The sequence below is a fragment of the Aethalodelphis obliquidens genome, unplaced genomic scaffold (assembly GCF_003676395.1).
Source record: "Aethalodelphis obliquidens isolate GAN/ISIS:26980383/991018 unplaced genomic scaffold, ASM367639v1 scaffold6, whole genome shotgun sequence".
NCBI lineage: Eukaryota > Metazoa > Chordata > Mammalia > Artiodactyla > Delphinidae > Aethalodelphis > Aethalodelphis obliquidens.
Window position 1 is genome coordinate 37,861,154 of NW_020837950.1, and position 19,126 is coordinate 37,880,279.

Consider the following 19,126-nt stretch of genomic DNA (forward strand, 5'->3'; position numbering starts at 1 on the left):
AAGAAAGAAAGAAAGAAAGAAAGAAAGAAAGAAAGAAAATATAATAAAATACAATAAAGTTATTAAAATAAAGAATTTTTTAAATTATTAAAAATTTAAAAGTAATAAAAAAAGAAAGTGCAACCAAACCAAAAAATATATCTATCAATAGTAATAAGTGCTAAAAACTATACTAAAAAAAAAAATGACAGACAGAACTCTAGGACAAATGGTAAAAGCAAAGCTATACAGACAAAATCACACAAAGAAGCATACACATACACACTCACAAAAAGAGGAAAAGGAAAAAATGTATATATTTTTTGGGAAGTCTGAGGTCTTCTGTCAGTGTTCAGTAGGTTTTCTGTAGGAGTTTTTCCACATATAGATGTATTTCTGCTGCATTTGTGGGGAGGAAGCTGATCCCCACGTCTTACTCCTCCTCCATCTTGAATGTCTCCTGGACTTTTGTTTTTGAAATGTTTTTGATTACTGCTTCAGTCTGCTTACTAGGGATCAGTCTATTCAGAAAATCTGGTTCTTCATGATTCAATCTTGGAAGGTTATATAATTCTAAGAATTTATATCCATTTCATTTTGGTTATCCAATTTGTTGGCATATAGCTATTCATAGTAGTCTCTTATAATCTTTTGTATTTCTGTGGTATTTGTTGTAACTTCTCTTTTGTTTCAGATTTTATTTATTTAAGCCTTCTCACTTTTTCTTAGTATATCTAGCTAAAGGTTTGCCCATTTCATTTATCTTTTCAAAGAAGCAGGTCTTAGTTTCATTCATCTTTTTCTGTTGTCTTTTTTTCTCTATTTCATTTACTTCCACTCTAATTTTTAGTATTTTCTTCCTTCTACTGACTTTGGGCTTTGTTTTCTCTTCTTCTTCTAGCTATTTTATGTATAAGTTTATATTATTTATTCAAGATTTTTCTTATTTCTTGAGGTAGGCCTGTATTGCTACCTTCCCTCTTAGTACTGCTTGGCTGCATACGTAGGTTTTGGTATGTCATATTTTCATTTTTATTTGTCCTCATGTGTTTTTTTTTTATTTCTCCTTTGAATTTTTCCATTAACCCAATATTTGTTCAGTAGCATGTTGTTTAGTCTTATGTTCATTTGTCTATACAGGTTGTATCCTTTTCTTCTCCCCCTCATATTTTTGTTGCCACAAAAACTTCCCTTTTTATGTTGTGAGTTCATTACCAAATTTAAGTAGCTATAGTTATTTTTAATGTTTTTTCCTTTAACCTTTATGCTATAATTAAGTGTTTAACAACCTATTCTGATATAGAGTTGCAATTTTCTGATTCTATTTATCACATTACTCAAAGTTTTGTATACTTTTACCTTTTTGTTTCAAGTAGAAGAGCTCCTTTCAACATTTCTTGTAAGGCAGGTCTAGTGGTCATGAACTCCCTCAGGTTTTATTTAGGAAAGCCTTTATTTCTAGGAAAAGCCTTTATTTCTCCTTTATATCTGAAAGATAACTTTGCTGGATAGAGTATTCTTGGCTCACAGTTTTTATCTTGCAGTATTTTGAGTATGTCATTCCTTTCTCTCATGGCCTACAGAGTTTCTGCTGAGAAGTCTGCTTATAGCCTAATGGGAGTACCTTTGTAGGTTACTGTCTTTTTTTTCCCTGAGTGCCTTTATTACTCTTTCTTTATCATTGACTTTTGACAGTTTTAATATAATGTGTCTTGGAGAAGGTCTTTTTGCATTAAGATAATTAGGTGTTCTATTAGCTTCGTGGACTTGTATATCCAGTTCCTTCCTCAGGTTTGGGAAGTTCTCAGCTATTATTTTTTTAAATAAGCTCTCTACTCCTTTCTCCCTCTCTTCCTTTTCCGGTATACCTGCTATCTTATGGTGCTTTTTTCTAATGCAATCAGATAACTCTTATAGAATTTCTTCATTTTTTAAAAAAATCTTAGTTCTCTCTCCTCTTCTACCTGAATCATTTTTAAATTTCTATCTTTGAGCTCACTGATTCTCTCTTCCACATTATCTGCTCTATTCCCAGTGCTTTCTAATGTATTCTTCATCTCATTTACTGAGTTCTCAAGCTCCAGAATTTCTGTTTGATTATTTTTTAGAGTTTTAGTCTCTTTGGTAAAGTATTCCTTCTGTCATTGGTTTTATTCCTGAGCTCATTGAATTGCTTTCTGAGTTTTCTTATGGCTTGTTGAGTTTCCTCATGACAGCTATTTTTAACTCTACCAGTTAGATCACAGTCTCCTGTGACTTAAATTTGGTTTCTGGATAATTGTCATATTCATTTTGTGATACTGTGTTACCACGGTTTTTCATGGTGCTTGATGAGTTGTTCCTCTACCAGTGCATTTGAAGTAGTAAACACCTCTCTTGTTTAGGTAAAGCTTTGATTACTTTGATTCTAACAGTTCCACAGATTGGTAATTAGAGACCTTTCTTTTGTTTTTCAGTAGGTGCTGCTATAGCACGTTTTTGTTTTTTCTTATCTGAGCTGCCTATTTGAGAATCAGCAGTTTCCACCCTCCACTGCCTCTACCAGAGATTTCACTCGCGCCCTTGTCATTGCAGCTTATGCCTCTGGGATCACTGGTGCCTTGCTGATGTCAATGTCACTGCTGCTACTGGCATCTTCATGTCCAGTGTTGCTTGAGTTATCAGCAATGCTACTGTAGCAAGGGATGGGGAGCCATGGGCAGGGGGTGCCAGAATCACACACACACCTGGCGTTTGCAGGTCCTGCTGCTGCTGCTGCTGCTGCCCAGTTCCTTGTGGCCATGGGCACCACTGTAGCCAGGAAATAAGAGTCATGTACCACCTCTGCTGCTGCCACCAGGTTTTCTGGGGGTCAGGAATATGGGCACCACCTCTACTGTTCCCCTGATTATACTCTCTCTATGTATTCCGATCTACCTACCTTCAGATGTACAAACATGTGGATCTCTCTGGAGTCCTGGTGTCTTGGGCAGAGGAACCTTTGTTGAGTTATGGATATTTTACTGGTTGTAGATTGAAGGGGAGAGACAAAGGGAGTGTCTCACACCATCATAACGCTGATGTCATTCTAGGGATAACATTAGAATTCTGCCTACTACAAGAATTTAACTGCCTCAGATCCCAGACTCTCAAATCTTTAACTCCAAGCTAAGAGAATCCGTATTACTCCCCTAGCTAGCATGGTAGTCTATAATCTTTGTCATTATTGTACCTTTCCTTGACTCACTCAAACGTTCCCTCCTTAGGGAAGGAACTTAGCAGCAGTCCTCGATGGAGCAAAAGACCACACAGACGAGGACTATGAAGACCTTGAGTTTCACATGGTAGAAGCACAGCAATCGGTGAAAATTTTACCAGCCAGGCCTATAAAGGAATCTGAATATGCGGGTAACATTTGGGGGCTGAAATCTGAAAATGCATGTCCGTGCTGCAATAATGCATAGCAACTAAAGCTGCAGGTTCTGAATTAAACAGCTCTAGTTTAAAATCATGCCTCTATGTCTTATTAGCTGTGTGACCTTGAGCAAGCATCTAAAAATCATTTTCTCTATCAGAAAACAGGGTTCATAATAAGAGAACTTACCCCCAGCGTGTTTTTTGAAGATCACATGTATGATGCATGCTGAGTTCTCACCAGAGGACTTAACACAGAGTCAGAGCTCTGTGACTATTGGTTATTATTATCATGATGCTCATCTTGAGTCCTAGAAACAACTGATGAGCATGACAGAACATTGACCAGCAGGAATGTGGGCAACATCCCTGTTAAGACAAAGTTTGCATAGAGGAGATTACAGTAAAAGGGAAGACTTTTTAATATGGCTGATATGTTTTGCCAGTAACCAGCATATGAGTGCAACTAGGGCATGGCAACAAAGCCAAGCTTTTTAAGAGAAAGAAGAGCTTATTACAAATCCACCTTTGCCTCTTTCTAACTGGGGTGCTTTGGGAAGCTCCAGCAAGTTCTCTGAACATTAGGTAAAGCACACTGCTGTAAGGGAAAAGAGAAAGCATTTGTGATTTCTGAGAGCCTGATCTACTAAAATGACTCTACTGGGGAGAATCACCTTGTAAATAATAATGATATTCCTTTCTTCATTTACTCAGCAAGCATTTACTGAGTATGTACTGTGTGCCAGTTATCACATTAAGATTGATCAAGTGACATAAAGATAAACAAAGCATAATCCATGTTCTCAGGAAGGTCACAATCTAATGGCAGAAAGACAGATAAACAGATAAGTATGATAGAATAAGTTAAGTAGATAATGTATATAATTATGTTAAGTATATAATTAAGCATATGTTAAGTATATGACATGGAAAAGAGAGCCAGGGGTGGTGTGCAGGTGTCTAGGAAGATTTTCGAAGGGCATGACACAGCCCAAGCCTTGACAGATGAGTAGGATTCTCCAAGTAGATAAGAGAATGAAGAATGTTCAGGTCCAGACTTTGACATTTACGTGTATGGACCAAGAGGAGTGACTTCTCCTCTTTGAACCTCAGTCTCTTTATCCGTTAAGTGGAAGTAGAATTACTTGCCTCATACCTATATTGTGATGATTCAATGAGTTTGTAGATAGGCAAATAGTTTATAAATTATAATATACTGAGCCATGTAAAGTATGACCTTAAATTTTTTCTCTTCTCACAGATACACGTTATTTCAAGGGTGTGATGGACACACCCCTTTCCTTAGATGCCAAGACCTCTATCCCCACAGACAGGCAAACCCGGATGAGGCTGGAAGAAGTGAGTAAAGGCTTGACCATATGAACCAAACATATGGAGAGCACATCCTAGCAGCCTAGAGCTTCCCCATCTCTCATTCCCAAGGCATCTTGTTAGGTGATGAGCAGGTCAAGCTCAGTGAGGTGCAGGGGGATTAGACTGGTGAGGTCATCGTCCTGTAGAGTAAGCCTAGAAGGGAGAAGAACATTTGTTGAAGATTTTCTGTGAGCCAGGCATCAGGCTTTCCCCTGCACCTCATCTAATGCTCATCCTGTTCTCCGGAAGCAGAATTTAAACTCAAAACTTTTTGATAATAACATCATTTTGCCCAGATTTTAGGCCCAAAGATTCCAACTGCTAATTATGTGGTAATAAGTACAGTCAGCCTTCCATATCTGCCAGTTCCCCATCTGCAGATTCAACCAAGGATTTAAAAAACAAAAATTCCACAAAGTTCCAAAAAGGAAAACTTGAATTTGCCACACGCCAACAAGTATTTACGTAGTATATACATTGTATTTACATAGCATTTACATTGTATTCGGTATTATAAGTAATCTGGAGATGATTCAACCAACCAAGGATTGAGTAGTACCATAGTATGTACTTAGTGAAAAAACTCCAAGTGTAAGTGGACCCACACAGTTCAAACTCGTGTTATTCGTGGGTCAGCTGTATACAGGAGCATGTGTGTAGGTTATTTCCAAATACTATGCTATTGCATATAAAGGACTTGAGCATCCACAGATTCTTATATTCATGGGGATTCCAGAAACCAATCCCCTACAGATACCAAGGGATGACAGTAAGTCAAACAACCTCTCTGAGCCTCTTTGTAAACCCATCTAAAAGATAAGAATAAAAATCTCTGCCATGCTTACTTCAAAAAGCTGTTGAGACCACAAAAGATAATCTTATGAAAATATCTTGTAAATGTAAATGCTCTAAACACATATAGAATTTTATTTGTAATAACACTTTTGCTAATGTTTAATTTTCTTAATGCATAAAATACAAATTAATCATCCCTGGGGGTGCAGGGCTATTAGTCATAACATTTTGGGTACATTTCATGTCAATGTTTTCTATGCTGATATGTTTTGCGCAAGGGAGTCCTTATTATATAGCATACACCAGTTTTCTTTCCTTTTCACATTAACTTTCAGTCATAAAACAATCTCTCATGTGACAAAACAAGCATTAATAAGCATAATCTTTACAGATACATCACTCCCCATTATAAGATTTTTAATTATTTTACTTAACCACTGAGTGAAAACATTTTAAATGGTTTTAGTGCATATTGTTAAATTTCTTCCTGAAAAATCATTTCAATTTACCCTCCCGGAAGCCCTATGTTGGAATTTCCACCTCATAGAATTCTCACCAAAACTGGATATTACATTTTTAATCATAATTTAAAAAAACAAAAAAGAGATTTCACTGTTCTTTTTTCAGATCTGTAGCACATTTATTAGTGAGTGTGAACATGCTTTTGAATATTTATAACACATCTTCCTTGTGCATTATCTGTTCAAATAGTTTACCTACTTAACTTGAGGGTTTCTGTTAAATATTGACAAGAAAAGGAAACTACAAATTTTACCAAATAATGTCATTTACACAGAACACAGCCAATAGAGATTGGGAGAGCAAGATGAGGGATAAAATACTGAACTCTTCCTCTTTACACAGACACCAAGCTAAACACTTGAATCATTCACTCAACAAATTCACTCAAGACATATGTGTTGGGTGCCTGCCATGGACCAGACAAAATTATAGGCATCAGTAAACCACCAAGGCCCTGCTCTCGTGAAACTTACATCTAGTGGGAGGAGGCCTGTGATAAATAAATAGGTAAATAATAGATACAAAGACAATATGTCAAGTGATGAGTGCTTTGAAAAAATAATGAAAGCAGGGCACTCATGGAAGGTCTTTCGGAGGATAGATGGCAATGAATGAATGAATGAATGACATTTAATCCTTAAAATGACCTTGCAAGACAAATGTTATAATCCCTATTTTAATGGCTCCAATACTTACCTTCTCTGAGTCTTTACTGTCTCAGCTATAAAAACTCATAGCTTTATGATAATACATACAAAACACAGTGCCTGGCACAAAGCAATCCGTTACTAAATGACACCTCCATGAGGACAGGGACCATTTTAGCCCCAGTACCCAGCACAGTGCCTTTATGTAAGAAGTTTTCAACAGATGTGGGTTAATTGGATAGAAATGAACAAACAAACTCTCAGTCATTTGATCTGAACCTTGAAATACGAATAGCCTGAAATATTAACAGGAAAAGAGACACAGTCTTCTTTCCCAGTTTGATTTCTATTCACATGGAACCCTTATTCCAGTCTGTTCCTCAAAGTTGTCATGTGAATATTTGCTACTATTCCCAAGATGTAAAACTGGGGCAGCCCCACAGGGGGCTGTTTGACAGGGAGGAGGACACTTCAGGGCTCTCATCACTAAAGCATGAAGCATATTCAGGGAACAATAGGAATTTTAGAGTCATTGGGCCAGAGGCTAAAGACACAAGTTCTTATCTGGTTATAAAGAATAGAAAATTCTGACCTAGAAAGTTAAGTTTTTCTTTCCCTAAAAATCACTGATAATCCCTCTTTCCATGTAAGTAAACCTTCATGAGAAGAATGCTTTTTTAAAAAATTATAATTCTTATTTAATTTTTTTTAAAACAACTATGCCAGAATTTGTCTCCATTTGTATTACTTTATATCCTTTCATATTATCTTTGTAGCTTTCTGTTATAAATTTCTTCTTTTAGTTAGGTCACTTTGCAAGTGGAACTATAATCTCAACATATTAAGTCAAGTGAAATCTTGTGAGAAAAAGGATATGGGAGATTGAGCACAATTTTGGCCAGGAGGGAAGTTGTCTTATAAATTAATTATATAAGGACTTGGCCTCGATTCAGATAAAAAAGGAATTTTGCTTTTATAATCAATGTTTGAATAATCAAGTTTTTATGGTAAGCAGATTCTTTTTATTATAACCTCATTCTCAGGAGTTAATTCATTTTGCACATTTATGTTGAGATTAAACTCTCTGTGAAATGGATCTTCAACAATCCTTACAGGGGCCAGTTCTTACGATGACTCCTTAGACTGGTTACAACTGTCTTAAACCACTAGACCACTGTCCAACTTTTCATTTATTGAGCGCTTGCTGTGTACAAAGCACTACGCTCAACAATGGGGGTAAAAAAAAATTAGCCAATGCCCACAGTCTAATGGAGGAGGCATTGGCCCAAACAGGCAGTTTTGATGTAATACAAAGCGTTAAGACAGAAGTGACACAGGATGCAAAGAGCGGGGAGCTGCATCACTTAGTCCAGCCAGAGGCTTTTAAGAAGCCTTCTGGAGGAAGCAATGCAAAGCAGCCTTTGACATCAGTAACATATTGCACTGTAATCAGTAGTTCTGATCCGAGACCATTTTGACCCCTAGTGGTCATTTACAATGCCTGGAGACACTTTTGGTTGTCAGGACTTGGGGAGTGCTACTGACACGTGCTGGGTGGAGGGCAGGGATGCCGCTCAGTATAATGCAAAAGCACAGGGCAGCCCTCACAGCAGAGAATCATCCGACCCCAACTCTCAATGATGCTAAGGCTGAAAAACTTCTCTTATAATTAAACGTGTGTTATAATATGTTGTAAACTCAGAACTGCGTGCATGTCTTATTCCTCTTTGTTCCCTCATAATCCAGCATTGATACAGGTATAAAGTAGGCACTAGTAAATATTTATTTGATAGAAAAATGGGAGTAGCGCTGGGGGAGGGGCAGGAAATATTTCTAGGCCCAGGATCCTATGCTAATATCATCAGAGGGTACCTCCCCCTGGGGAAGATGCAATGCAAAGAAACTCTCTCATGCGAAAGATCCAAATAGATCCAAATGTTCAAAAGGGAAAGTGGGCATTGGCCACCAAAGGGGAAAAGAACAGAAACACTAAGGAAGCCCCATCCCTAATACCCTAATCACGCACGGCCCAGCTGAGACAGAGACAATGGAGAACCTCTCCTGCTCCGGGCTAGCAATGGCAGGTGGGCAAGGGCAGTGGGAGAGACCTGCTCTGCAGGGCAGGTGCACAGGGAAGGCTGAAAGCTGAGGATGCAACAAGAACTTTGCAAAACTCCAATAAAGATGTTAAAAAAAAAAAAAAGCTACTATAAAAAAATAAAATAAAAACCCAGCACACCAGCCTCCATACCCTGGCGGAATTGGAAGCTGATGGTGTGACGAAGGAAGCCATAACAACAGCAAACCCAAACCACGCTCAAGCCTTGACTAACTTGGCCAGCAGAAGAGCCACCACTTTCCAAGCATAAATAAGGTGTTTCAATGTTCCACAGAGGAAGAGGTGGACGTTGAACATTAAGACATGAGGTAACAGGGCGTTCAGTGACCCTTCCTCCCCATTCACCTTGGCCAACTCAACTTGGCACCAATAAAGTGTAACACTGAGCCTCTCTATTAGTCAGGGTTCTCTAGAAACATAGGCGGTAGGTGATATATAGTTAGATAGATAGATAGACAGATAGGTGATAGATAGATAGATGATAGGATAGATACAATAGAAAGACAGAAACATATAGACATATATAGCCATAGACATATACACATACATATAAATAAATTAGTGATTATGGAGGCTCAGTCCCACAATCTGCCATCAGAAAGCTGGAGACCCAGGAAAGTCAGTGGCATAAGTTCCAGCCTGAGTCCAAAGGCCTGAGCACCAAGAGAACCAATGATGTAAATCTCAGTCATCGAGGGCAGGAGAAGACCTTCGTCCCTGGTCAACAGTCAGGCAGAGAGATCAAATTCTCCTTTCCCCTGCCTTTTTATTCTATTCAGGCCCTCAATGGACTGAATGATGCCCACTGGCATTGGGGAGGACAATATGCCTTACTCAGTCTACTGATCCAAATTCTAATCTCACCTGGAATCACTTTCACAGACACACAGAAATAATGTTTAATCAAATATCTGGGTACCCTGTGACCCTGTCAATTTGACACATAAAACTAACCATCGTAGACCCCAATACTGATCTAGGCTGAAAGGCTTTCAAAGGCATTGGGCATCATTAGGATGTCTCTATCATCTTCTTCACTCTCATGCCTAATAATTGTACAGCCATCCCTTAATAGTTCAGCAACACCTTTAATACTATTAATAATGACAGCTAACAATTATTCAGCTTCATTTGTGTCATTTCCCGTTCTAGGCACATTGCCTGTCTCATGTAGTCCTGCCACCCTTGTGAGGTACCAGTTCTTTTGTTACCTCCACTTCACAGATGAGGAAACTGAGGCTTAGAAGGTTAAATGACTGGCCATGTTCTCATAGCCAGCACATGATGGAGGTGAAATCCCAACACGGGCATCCACATGAGGCCACACTCTGAACTGCCTGCTCCATCGCTTTCATGGACTTGATCATGTATGTTGATCTTCACAATAATTCAATGACATGATTGACTAAATATTTTCCCTATTAAAAAGATGAAAAATCTAAGACTCATAATATGGTAAATGCTTTTCCAAAGTTTCACAGCAATAAGATTGGATTGGATCTCAAACCAAGTATTTTTATGCCAAATTACCACCTGAGGCCACTACCCTCATTGCTGGCACAGTGGTACATGTATTTACACGTATTTACACATATTGACTGATTGCCTCCCATACTCATAGGGTGATCTATAAGAATGATGAGTCCAGGGACTTATGCCTTTATCCTTGGGAATCATTAGATTACAGTTATATACTGAGTGGCAGGTCATGAGATGATATAGTCACAATTTAAGAAATAATGGTGCCACGTTGTCTTCTACAGGTGGAACAACCCATTTCCAGGGATATCAGAAGCCAACATGTTAAAGGTAAAGTCAAATCACAAAGTTTGAAATATAAGTATATTTGCATCTTTCTTTGCTTCCAAGATCCTCTTACATTTTTGTCTGTGGTCACAGATTTCTTCAACAAGGTTATCTATTGACTTAACCTTCATGAAATAACTAATTTTGGAAAGAGTCTCTCACGTCTTATGCCTTTTTATCACCTTACCTTATTAATGAAGAAATTGATCGTGAAAAGTCATATTCCATGTTGTGCAATTTGGGAAAGAGATTGTTTTGAAACATATGGGTTGCATCAGATACATAACTAAGTTATTTCTCTAAGCATACCCCTCTGTAAAATTGCAAGATAGAAATCTAATTTTAAAATGCTGATTAATTAACATGAAAATAGATTTTAAAGCTTCAGGCAAAGCAACTCAATTTGGAGATAAAGATACAGGTAAGAACCTGAAAGGAAATAATCAATTTCAGTAGTGCTAGAAGCACAAATGGAGGACAGCCAAAGAAATTTAATTGGATCCTATACATTATAGCTTCTCTCACCACTTCCCCCAATGTCCCCATATTCTCTTACAATGTTCAGTTAGAAAAGATGACAATCCCATGATTTACATTTCCCAGTAACTGAAACATCGAAATCAATTTTTATGTGTCTGATGCTATATTCTATAACATATTATTAACATCACATTTTCTTTAACGGGAAAGTGTAATAGTTAGGGTCCTAAGGGGAAACAGATGGCACACACCCAAATTAGGATAATTTAAGGAGGTTTATTTACAAAGGAACTATTGACTAAGGTGTGTGAGGTGTAGGAGAAGAATGAGGGGTGATGCAGAAACTGGGGCCAACAGCAGTGGTGCTGTCACCACCCCTAAGCCCAAAAGGATGAGGGGACAGCTACAGAAAACCAGAAGGAGCTCACCACCTTGAGAGGAGCAGTGACCATTGGTTGAGGAAACACCACCAGCCCATGTGGACCTCCCAGAGTGGGACTCAAGGGAATACATGCCCCAACCTCCCTCTCCAACCTTCCTCTGATCTCCTGTTTGGACTTCCTAATGGCTGAACCCAACCTGAAACCACGAGGCAAGGTAGCCTGCATGTGCTGGTTGGTCTCCCAGGATGGAGAGTGGGGTGGAGCAGGGCGGACAAGGTGAACAGTGGACCTGGAGGCACAAAGGGAAGATATGCACAAAGGGAAGCAAGGTGGAAGGAGCAATGAGAGGAGCCCAAGCCCAGGCTCTACTACTCCCTGGCTGTGTTACCTTAAGTAAGGCACCTAACCTTTCCAAGTCTTACTTTCCTCCTCTTGAAATGGGAAGTGGGCAGGGCTCTTCTGACTCATCAATTCAATTGAATTAGCAGAGGCAGGAAACAAGAGCTGTTCCCTATTCCATCTCTCCTCTCCATCCTTCACAGCCTGACAGATCCCTGTCTATCTTCCCTCTAGACCATGCCTAAACCCCTCAAAATAGGGGAGATTTCCTATCAGTGCCTCTTTAGTCCTTAAACACAGAAATGCCTTCCATGCACACAGCACTTGATTCAGAGCTTTTCTCCATTAACTGATGTATTTTAATCCTTAGAAGACCACATGAATTATGTAGAGGAAGTTTCTTCATGCCTCTTGACAGAGAAAAGGAGCAGAGCACAGAGGCATCCCAGAGCAGATCATAATCATTTGATATATAAATGTCTTAGGTCCTAATAGAAGCTTTATAGGCAATTTATTGAGAAATGAGTCCTGGGGAGAAAGCAGACAAGAAATGGATTTCACAATTCCCCTCTTTTTTTAATAGTTCACTATAGACATGCACCTTCATTTCTTTGATTGCAGAATCTTCTTTGACCACTATTCTACACATATTAATATGTCTGTGTCACTATCAGGATGGTTCTAATTCCAATTCCAACATATGCAGGGGGGCAGTTTCCACCCACGCACCATCAAGCAATTCTCTGGATGCCAGCTGGGTATCCTACAATTCAACCCAATTCTCACACTGTCCACCCAGAGACAGCACCAAATTCTACAAGTTAAGGGCTCAGTGCTACCAGACCGTACCTCACCACCACTTCAGATGCCAGTCACAAGCCCGGATTGTCACCTGTGTTTCTATAGATGGGAGGTTCCAACCACTCCCTCCTTAGGTTCGATTAATTTGTTAGAGTGGCTCACAGAACTCAGAGAAACATTTTACTTATTAAATTACCAGTTTATTGTAAAACGATATAACTCGGGAACAGTCAGATGGAAGAGACATATAAGGGGAGGTATGAGGAAAAGGCAGGGATCTTCCATGCTTCCTGAATCTCTCAAACTCCAAACTTTTGGGGTTTTATAGAGGCTTCATTACATAGGCATGGTTGATTAAATCATTAGCCATTGTGGACTGAACTCAATCTCAAGCCACTCTCCTCTCCCTGGGACGGTGGCGGGGGCGGGGGGGGGGGGCAAGGGAGGGTAGACGTAGGGGACTGTAAGTTCTTCTAACCCTTTGATCCCGTGGTCTTCGGCTAACCACCACTGACAAACAGTCCCCATCATTAGATGGAGTCCAGAAGTAAGTCACCTCCTTAACATAACAAAAGACACCTTGATAGCTCTCATCACTATGAAATTCCAAGGGATTTAGGAGCTCTGTGCCAGACACAGGGACGAAGACCAAATATATATTTCTTATTATAAATCCCAACATCACACCTATTCATCCATATATTCATCTACACTTTGCCTCAGCTTACAAATATTTGGAGTAGTCAACAAAAACTTGCATGGTAAAATGGAAGAAAAATTTTTTAAATCGTAGGAAGTATCTAGATAGACTGTAAGACTAAGGCAAAGATAAAATTCAGGCTGCTCGGGCACACATCACTACATTCTATTACAATTAAACTGCTAGTTTTTCTCTAAGCTTCCCGGTAACCTAAGCAAAAAGGCGATCACGCTTTTTTTATGTGAAATTAATTACCCAAAATAAAAAAAGAGCAAAGAAATTCCTCCGGGAGTGCAAGAAAGACACATCTTTCAGAGCTAAGTTAGTGCTGTCAATTTAATAAGGGTTGTTGGCTGATATCCAAGTAGCATGGCTATAAAATATGACTTTTTTAAAAGTAGACTGAAATCATAACTGCAGAGATGACCTCAGTGAAAGCAAGACTCACAGGAGTTGAGCTTGTAGGTTGCATGGAAAACTTCTTCAATAAGAGTTATTTCTTTATGTCTTCTTTTCCTGCACTTCCATAATTGATGGTTTTGTATTACCACCCAGAGCTCTAAGGTACTGTAGAGAGAAAGGAGATGAAAAGGGGAAAAGTAATATGAATACCCCCATTTTTTGGATCAGGCATCTTGCTGGAAAATGCTTGAATGATTTATGTGTTTATTATAAAATTCTGTATTTTTGATGCAAACGCATTCTCAGATAATTTATTCATTCTCACAAAATGTCATAGAGAAAAACATATTGCGTGGTTCAGTAATGGCAGAATTTTATGGTGATATTTTTCATCAAGTTGAGCAGTTGTAGATTTATGTTAATGTACATTTCATATTATTTTTCTTGCAATCATATTCTGACATTATCTGGAAACTGTCAGATTTCAAGAACTTATCTTCCCTGAAGCTTGGTATTTTTCTTTTTTTTTTTTTTCATTCCTAAAAATGGGTAAAAGTTTATTTGGAGGCAAAGTATGTATATAGTGTAAGTTGTTTATGATGAACCATTAATTAGCATTAACCACAGTTGCAGAAGAAATTGTCTCTTCAGGTGAAGATAGCTGTAATATTCAAAAATGGTGTGTCTTAGCTTCTTAATGCTGAGAATAAGTGAGCCTAAAATGAGTTTCTCTTTGCCTTCCATGTGAACCAAGCACAAACTCTAAGCCAGTTTCCTTTGAGGTAAAAAGCATATCATATACAAGAATGAATTTATAATGAAATACAATGAACTATCCATGAGAAGAAGAAGGAATTATGCATAGATGGCTAAACACGGATATCCAGAAACATGAGCTTGGTTGAAAAGAAGCAAGATAGATTCTACATAATGCCATCAAAAGACCTTTCTACTAGTTTGATTTTATTCGAATTTAGGTGTCAAAGAGTTTAGAGTTAGTCTGGTTTTACCCCCTCATTTTATGCCAAGAAGCCTGGCAAGAGAAGGGGCTCACTCAAGGTCACAGAGCAAGCGGTCCTAGCCTGGACCAGAACTCAAGTTTTGTCAACTATGGCAATGTTTCCATGGTTTTACTATATTTGCTAGTATCTAAAATTTTTTCTGCAAACTCTCCCTGTTCCCTGATTTCCCACTCATCCAAACGATGCAATTTTTAGTGCAAAAGACATGAATTGAGGGATGATACTGTCCTCTAGTGGCAGAACACGGCAACACAAAACATCACAAAAAATGGTGGAATTTGCCATCCTATAGATTATTTCCTTAACGAATGACAAGCTTTAGGCCCCAGGCCTAGAAATAATAAGAAATAAATTTAAGATTATTCTCCTACTATTTTAGATTTAAATTTATTTCAGACACAGCCAGTGGCTCAAAAGTGATAGAGGTCATATACCCTTATTTGGGAGCAAAAAAGAAAGAAAGAAAGAAAAAAGAAAAGTGAGAGAGGCATTGATACAATATTCAGTTCAAAGCCAATGTTACAAATGTTGTAAAATCACTCATTAATGGAACTACAGGACATTATTTTGTCTCACCAACACACAGAGAAAAGAAAAAGCGTTTGAGTAACAAATACACTCTTCAATAGTGAAATATAAAGTAGCCACAATTAGAAGAATTGAAAACAAGGCAGTTACAACATCGTGTGATAACTGCCAGGGGAGAATGCCACTTCTATTCAAAATCACTTTGTGCCAGGGCCCTGAGTCACAGAAGACCTTAGACCACGAGGAGTCCACAGTCTGGTCGGGTCTATACAAAGTGTTGTTGGAACTCAAAAAAGTACATACATACTTAATTCGGTCCCTGCAGAAGAACTATGAATCCTAGGAAGGATTCACACAGCAACGGACATTGGGCTGAGGTGTGAGACAATGACCTCAGGGGGAAGTTAATTATGTTTGAAATGTAGCAGCAGCTAAAATATGGTTGCATGAATGTTAGATTTGGGGACAAGGAGACCCGCGTTCAAATCCCAGCATTACCGCTTTCCAAATATGAAATCTACAAGGAACGTAACCTCTCTAAGTTTGTTTCCTTATCTCTAAAAGGGAGGAAACGCACCTACATTGTAATACATCTGTCTGTTTTAAAGTTTATAACCAACGCAAATCCTATAGCATGGTTATTGACACGTGATGGACACTTGACAAAGGGATACTGAACTGAACTAATGGTTTCTGGAATTCATTCCTCCCTCTTTTACCCTCTGCCATTCTCCCTACACTGGAAGGTACTCCTGCCTCTCTGTGTAGGCTGAAACCATCTCATGCTCTATCTACTTTGGTGTGGAGCATACACAATAAATCTGTTATCAATGAATATAAAAATAAGCTCCTCAATCACAAAGACCAAAGTTTACTGAACATTGTTTTCCTTACAGCAAACACATGGCACCGTGCTGAGCACATAGTGGATGCATGGTAAACACTAAAGTAACTCTGAAATTTAACCCATTTTAATAAAAGCGTATTAGATAAGCACGGCAGGCTGTCATAGGACCAACTAGAGACGAGCCTGTGATCCTCAGCCATGCGATCCCATTAGGTAGAGGCCCGCAAGAGGCAAGTCAAGAAGCCTGGTTGCTTCTGGCTCCGTCTCTGTCTGTTCTATGAATTTGTGAGTGCAAGTTCACGTGCCCGATGAACAGGAAGGCCAAACAAACTGAAACATAGGAGTTGGAGCAGAAAAAAGTTTATTGCAGGGCCATGCAAAGAGACTGGTGGCTCATCCTGTAAAAAACCTCGAGCTCCTGAAGGGTTTCAGCAAAGCATTTTTAAAAGCCAGGTGAGGGGGTGGGCGGTCACAGGGTATGTGATCAGCTCATGCACAGTTCTCTGATTGGCTGATGGTGAAGGAACAGGGCAGTGTCACAGGGGTTAACATTATCAGTCCTTAGGCTCCAGGAGGCCTGGGGGCTGTGTGCTCATGGTCATCAAGTAGTTAACATCTTCCGTGTGGTGCAGGGTTTTCACATCCATAAAAAAAAACTCAGGAAATGTGCATCAAATACTTTTATCTATGTACTTCACAGAGAAGATAAAGCAGAGGATATGGCAGAAGGCCTGTCCCAGGAAGATCCCATAGGGTCCTGCTCTGTTACAAATTTAGGCAAATGATATTCCCTTACTGGCCCTTAATATCCCATCTGTAGAAATATGGGAGAACACAACAGCCTCTAGCATTTTGTGAATCCATGGATATGGTCCATACATACAAATCCACCCACCCCACTGCCCATGTCATCGCCTCTGAAGCCTCAGTCCTTCCCTTCACCTTTCCTGAGACACCCAGGTCAGTGGAAAATATGTCTCCTGGGCTTGTTTAGGAAGGATGCTTCTATCCCACATCTGTCACTAACAAGGTGCAGCTGTTGACATACATGTTCCTAAGAAACTGCACTTTCCAACCTTATTTGAGGAACTGTTAAATCTGGCAGGTCCCTCCCACATCCTTGGCTTTGCCTAACTTAATCCCTCCCCACTCAACCCAAAGAATGGTTTCAGCAATTTACTGCTGGAATTAATTTCTGAAAGTTTCCACAGACGTGGAGAGGTTTCTCAAACAGGCCTTGTGAAGTGCGCTAGCCACTTGGATCGTAAGTTGCTTCTTTGGACGCTTCCGCAATTAATCATCAGGACGTGAAATCCTAAAGGTTCACTTTTATACATCATAAAACTTTTAGACATAATAAATACAGCGACTGAGGCCAGGTTTTATCCAGTTTTGTTCAGAGTCTATGTCTCTAATTACAGAACATTACACGGATGGTATGTTTCCAAAAGCGTTGATTGTGATGATCATATTTCATAGATAAAGGGTATTGCACATATTTAGCACAAATTGACTAGGAGCTAATTGAAAAACAAGTATCATTTTATTTAAGCTTGGCCATCCAAGGAACTGCACTTCATTATCTGCATTTTACAGACATGGAAACAAGCCCAGAACATTTAAATAATGTGCCCAAGATTACTCAGTAAGTGACTGAGGGGGGATTAGAACCCAACACGAATGATTTCAAAGATCCCATTTGTGACCACTCTATTGCATCATTGTCCCTCCTATCAAGAAACAAATTCTTGGAACCCACATATCTTCTCTTCCAACCATTTAAATCACAGATGAGGAAACCAAAGCTCAGAGAAGCCAAACAACTTGTACTAAGTCACGTGGCACATCAGTAGTAGCACTAAAACCAGATCACAAGCAGTGGTAAATGTGTAATATCCAAATCTCTGAAAAAAAGGTATGAGAACAAAGTTGGAGGACTGATGCTACTCAACATCAAGGCTTACTATAAAGCTCCAGGAATCAAGACAGTGTGGTATTAATGAAGGACTAGAAAAATAGATCAGTGGAACAGAACAGAGAACCCAGAAATAGACCCCCATAGAGTCAACTGACCTTTGATAAAGAAGCAAAGGCAATACAATGGAGCAGAGGTAGTCTTCTCCACAAATGGTGCTAAAACAATTGGATATCCACCTACAAAAATATAAATCTAGATACAGATCTTACATCCTTTGCAAAAATTAACTTGAAATGCATTATAGACCTAAATTAAAAATCAAAACTATACAACTCACAGAAGATAGCATAGAAAACCTGGATAACCTTGGGTATGGTGATGCCTTTTTAGTTACAACACCAAAGACGTGATCTATGATTGATAAGCTGAACTTGATCAAAATTTTAAAACTTCTGCTCTGCAAAAGACAATATAAGAGAATAAAAACACAAGCCACAGACTGAGAGAAAATATTTGCAAATGAAACATCTGATAAAAGACTATTCTCCAAACTATACAAAGAACTCTTAAAGCTCAACAATAAGAAAACAAACAGCCCAATGGGGGAAAAAAAAAAAATGTGTCAGAGACCTCACCAAAGAAGACATACAGGTGGCAAATAAGCATATGAAAACATGCTCCACATCATATGTCACCAGGGAAATGTAAATTGAAACAATAATGAGATACCCCATCCATCTATTAGAATGGCCCAAATCAAAACACTGATAACAGCAAATGCTGGTGAGGATGTGGAGCAACAGGAACTCTCATACACTGCTGGTGGGAATGCAAAATAGTACAGCCACTTTGGAAGACAGATTGGCAGTTTCCTACAAAAGTGAGGATACTCTTACCATGTGATCCAGCAATCACACTCCTTGCTATTTACCAAAGGAATTGAAATTTTATGTCCACACAAAAACCTACACACAGATGTTTATAGCAGCTTTATTCATGATTACCAAAAATTTGAAAGCAACCAAGATGTCCTTCAGTAGGTGAATGAATAAATAAACTGTGGTACAATCC

General features: G+C 38.9%; 1 protein-coding gene across 1 annotated transcript in view; it reads left to right on the top strand.

The window, feature by feature from the left end:
* Positions 1–19,126, top strand: part of CLNK (cytokine dependent hematopoietic cell linker) — a 188,681-nt gene that overhangs the window by 111,568 nt on the left and 57,987 nt on the right. Inside the window, exons 6-8 of the mRNA XM_027103353.1 lie at positions 3,225–3,366; positions 4,634–4,731; positions 10,593–10,638. Coding sequence (XP_026959154.1) covers positions 3,225–3,366; positions 4,634–4,731; positions 10,593–10,638 — 286 coding nt within the window. The remainder of the gene's footprint in view (positions 1–3,224; positions 3,367–4,633; positions 4,732–10,592; positions 10,639–19,126) is intronic.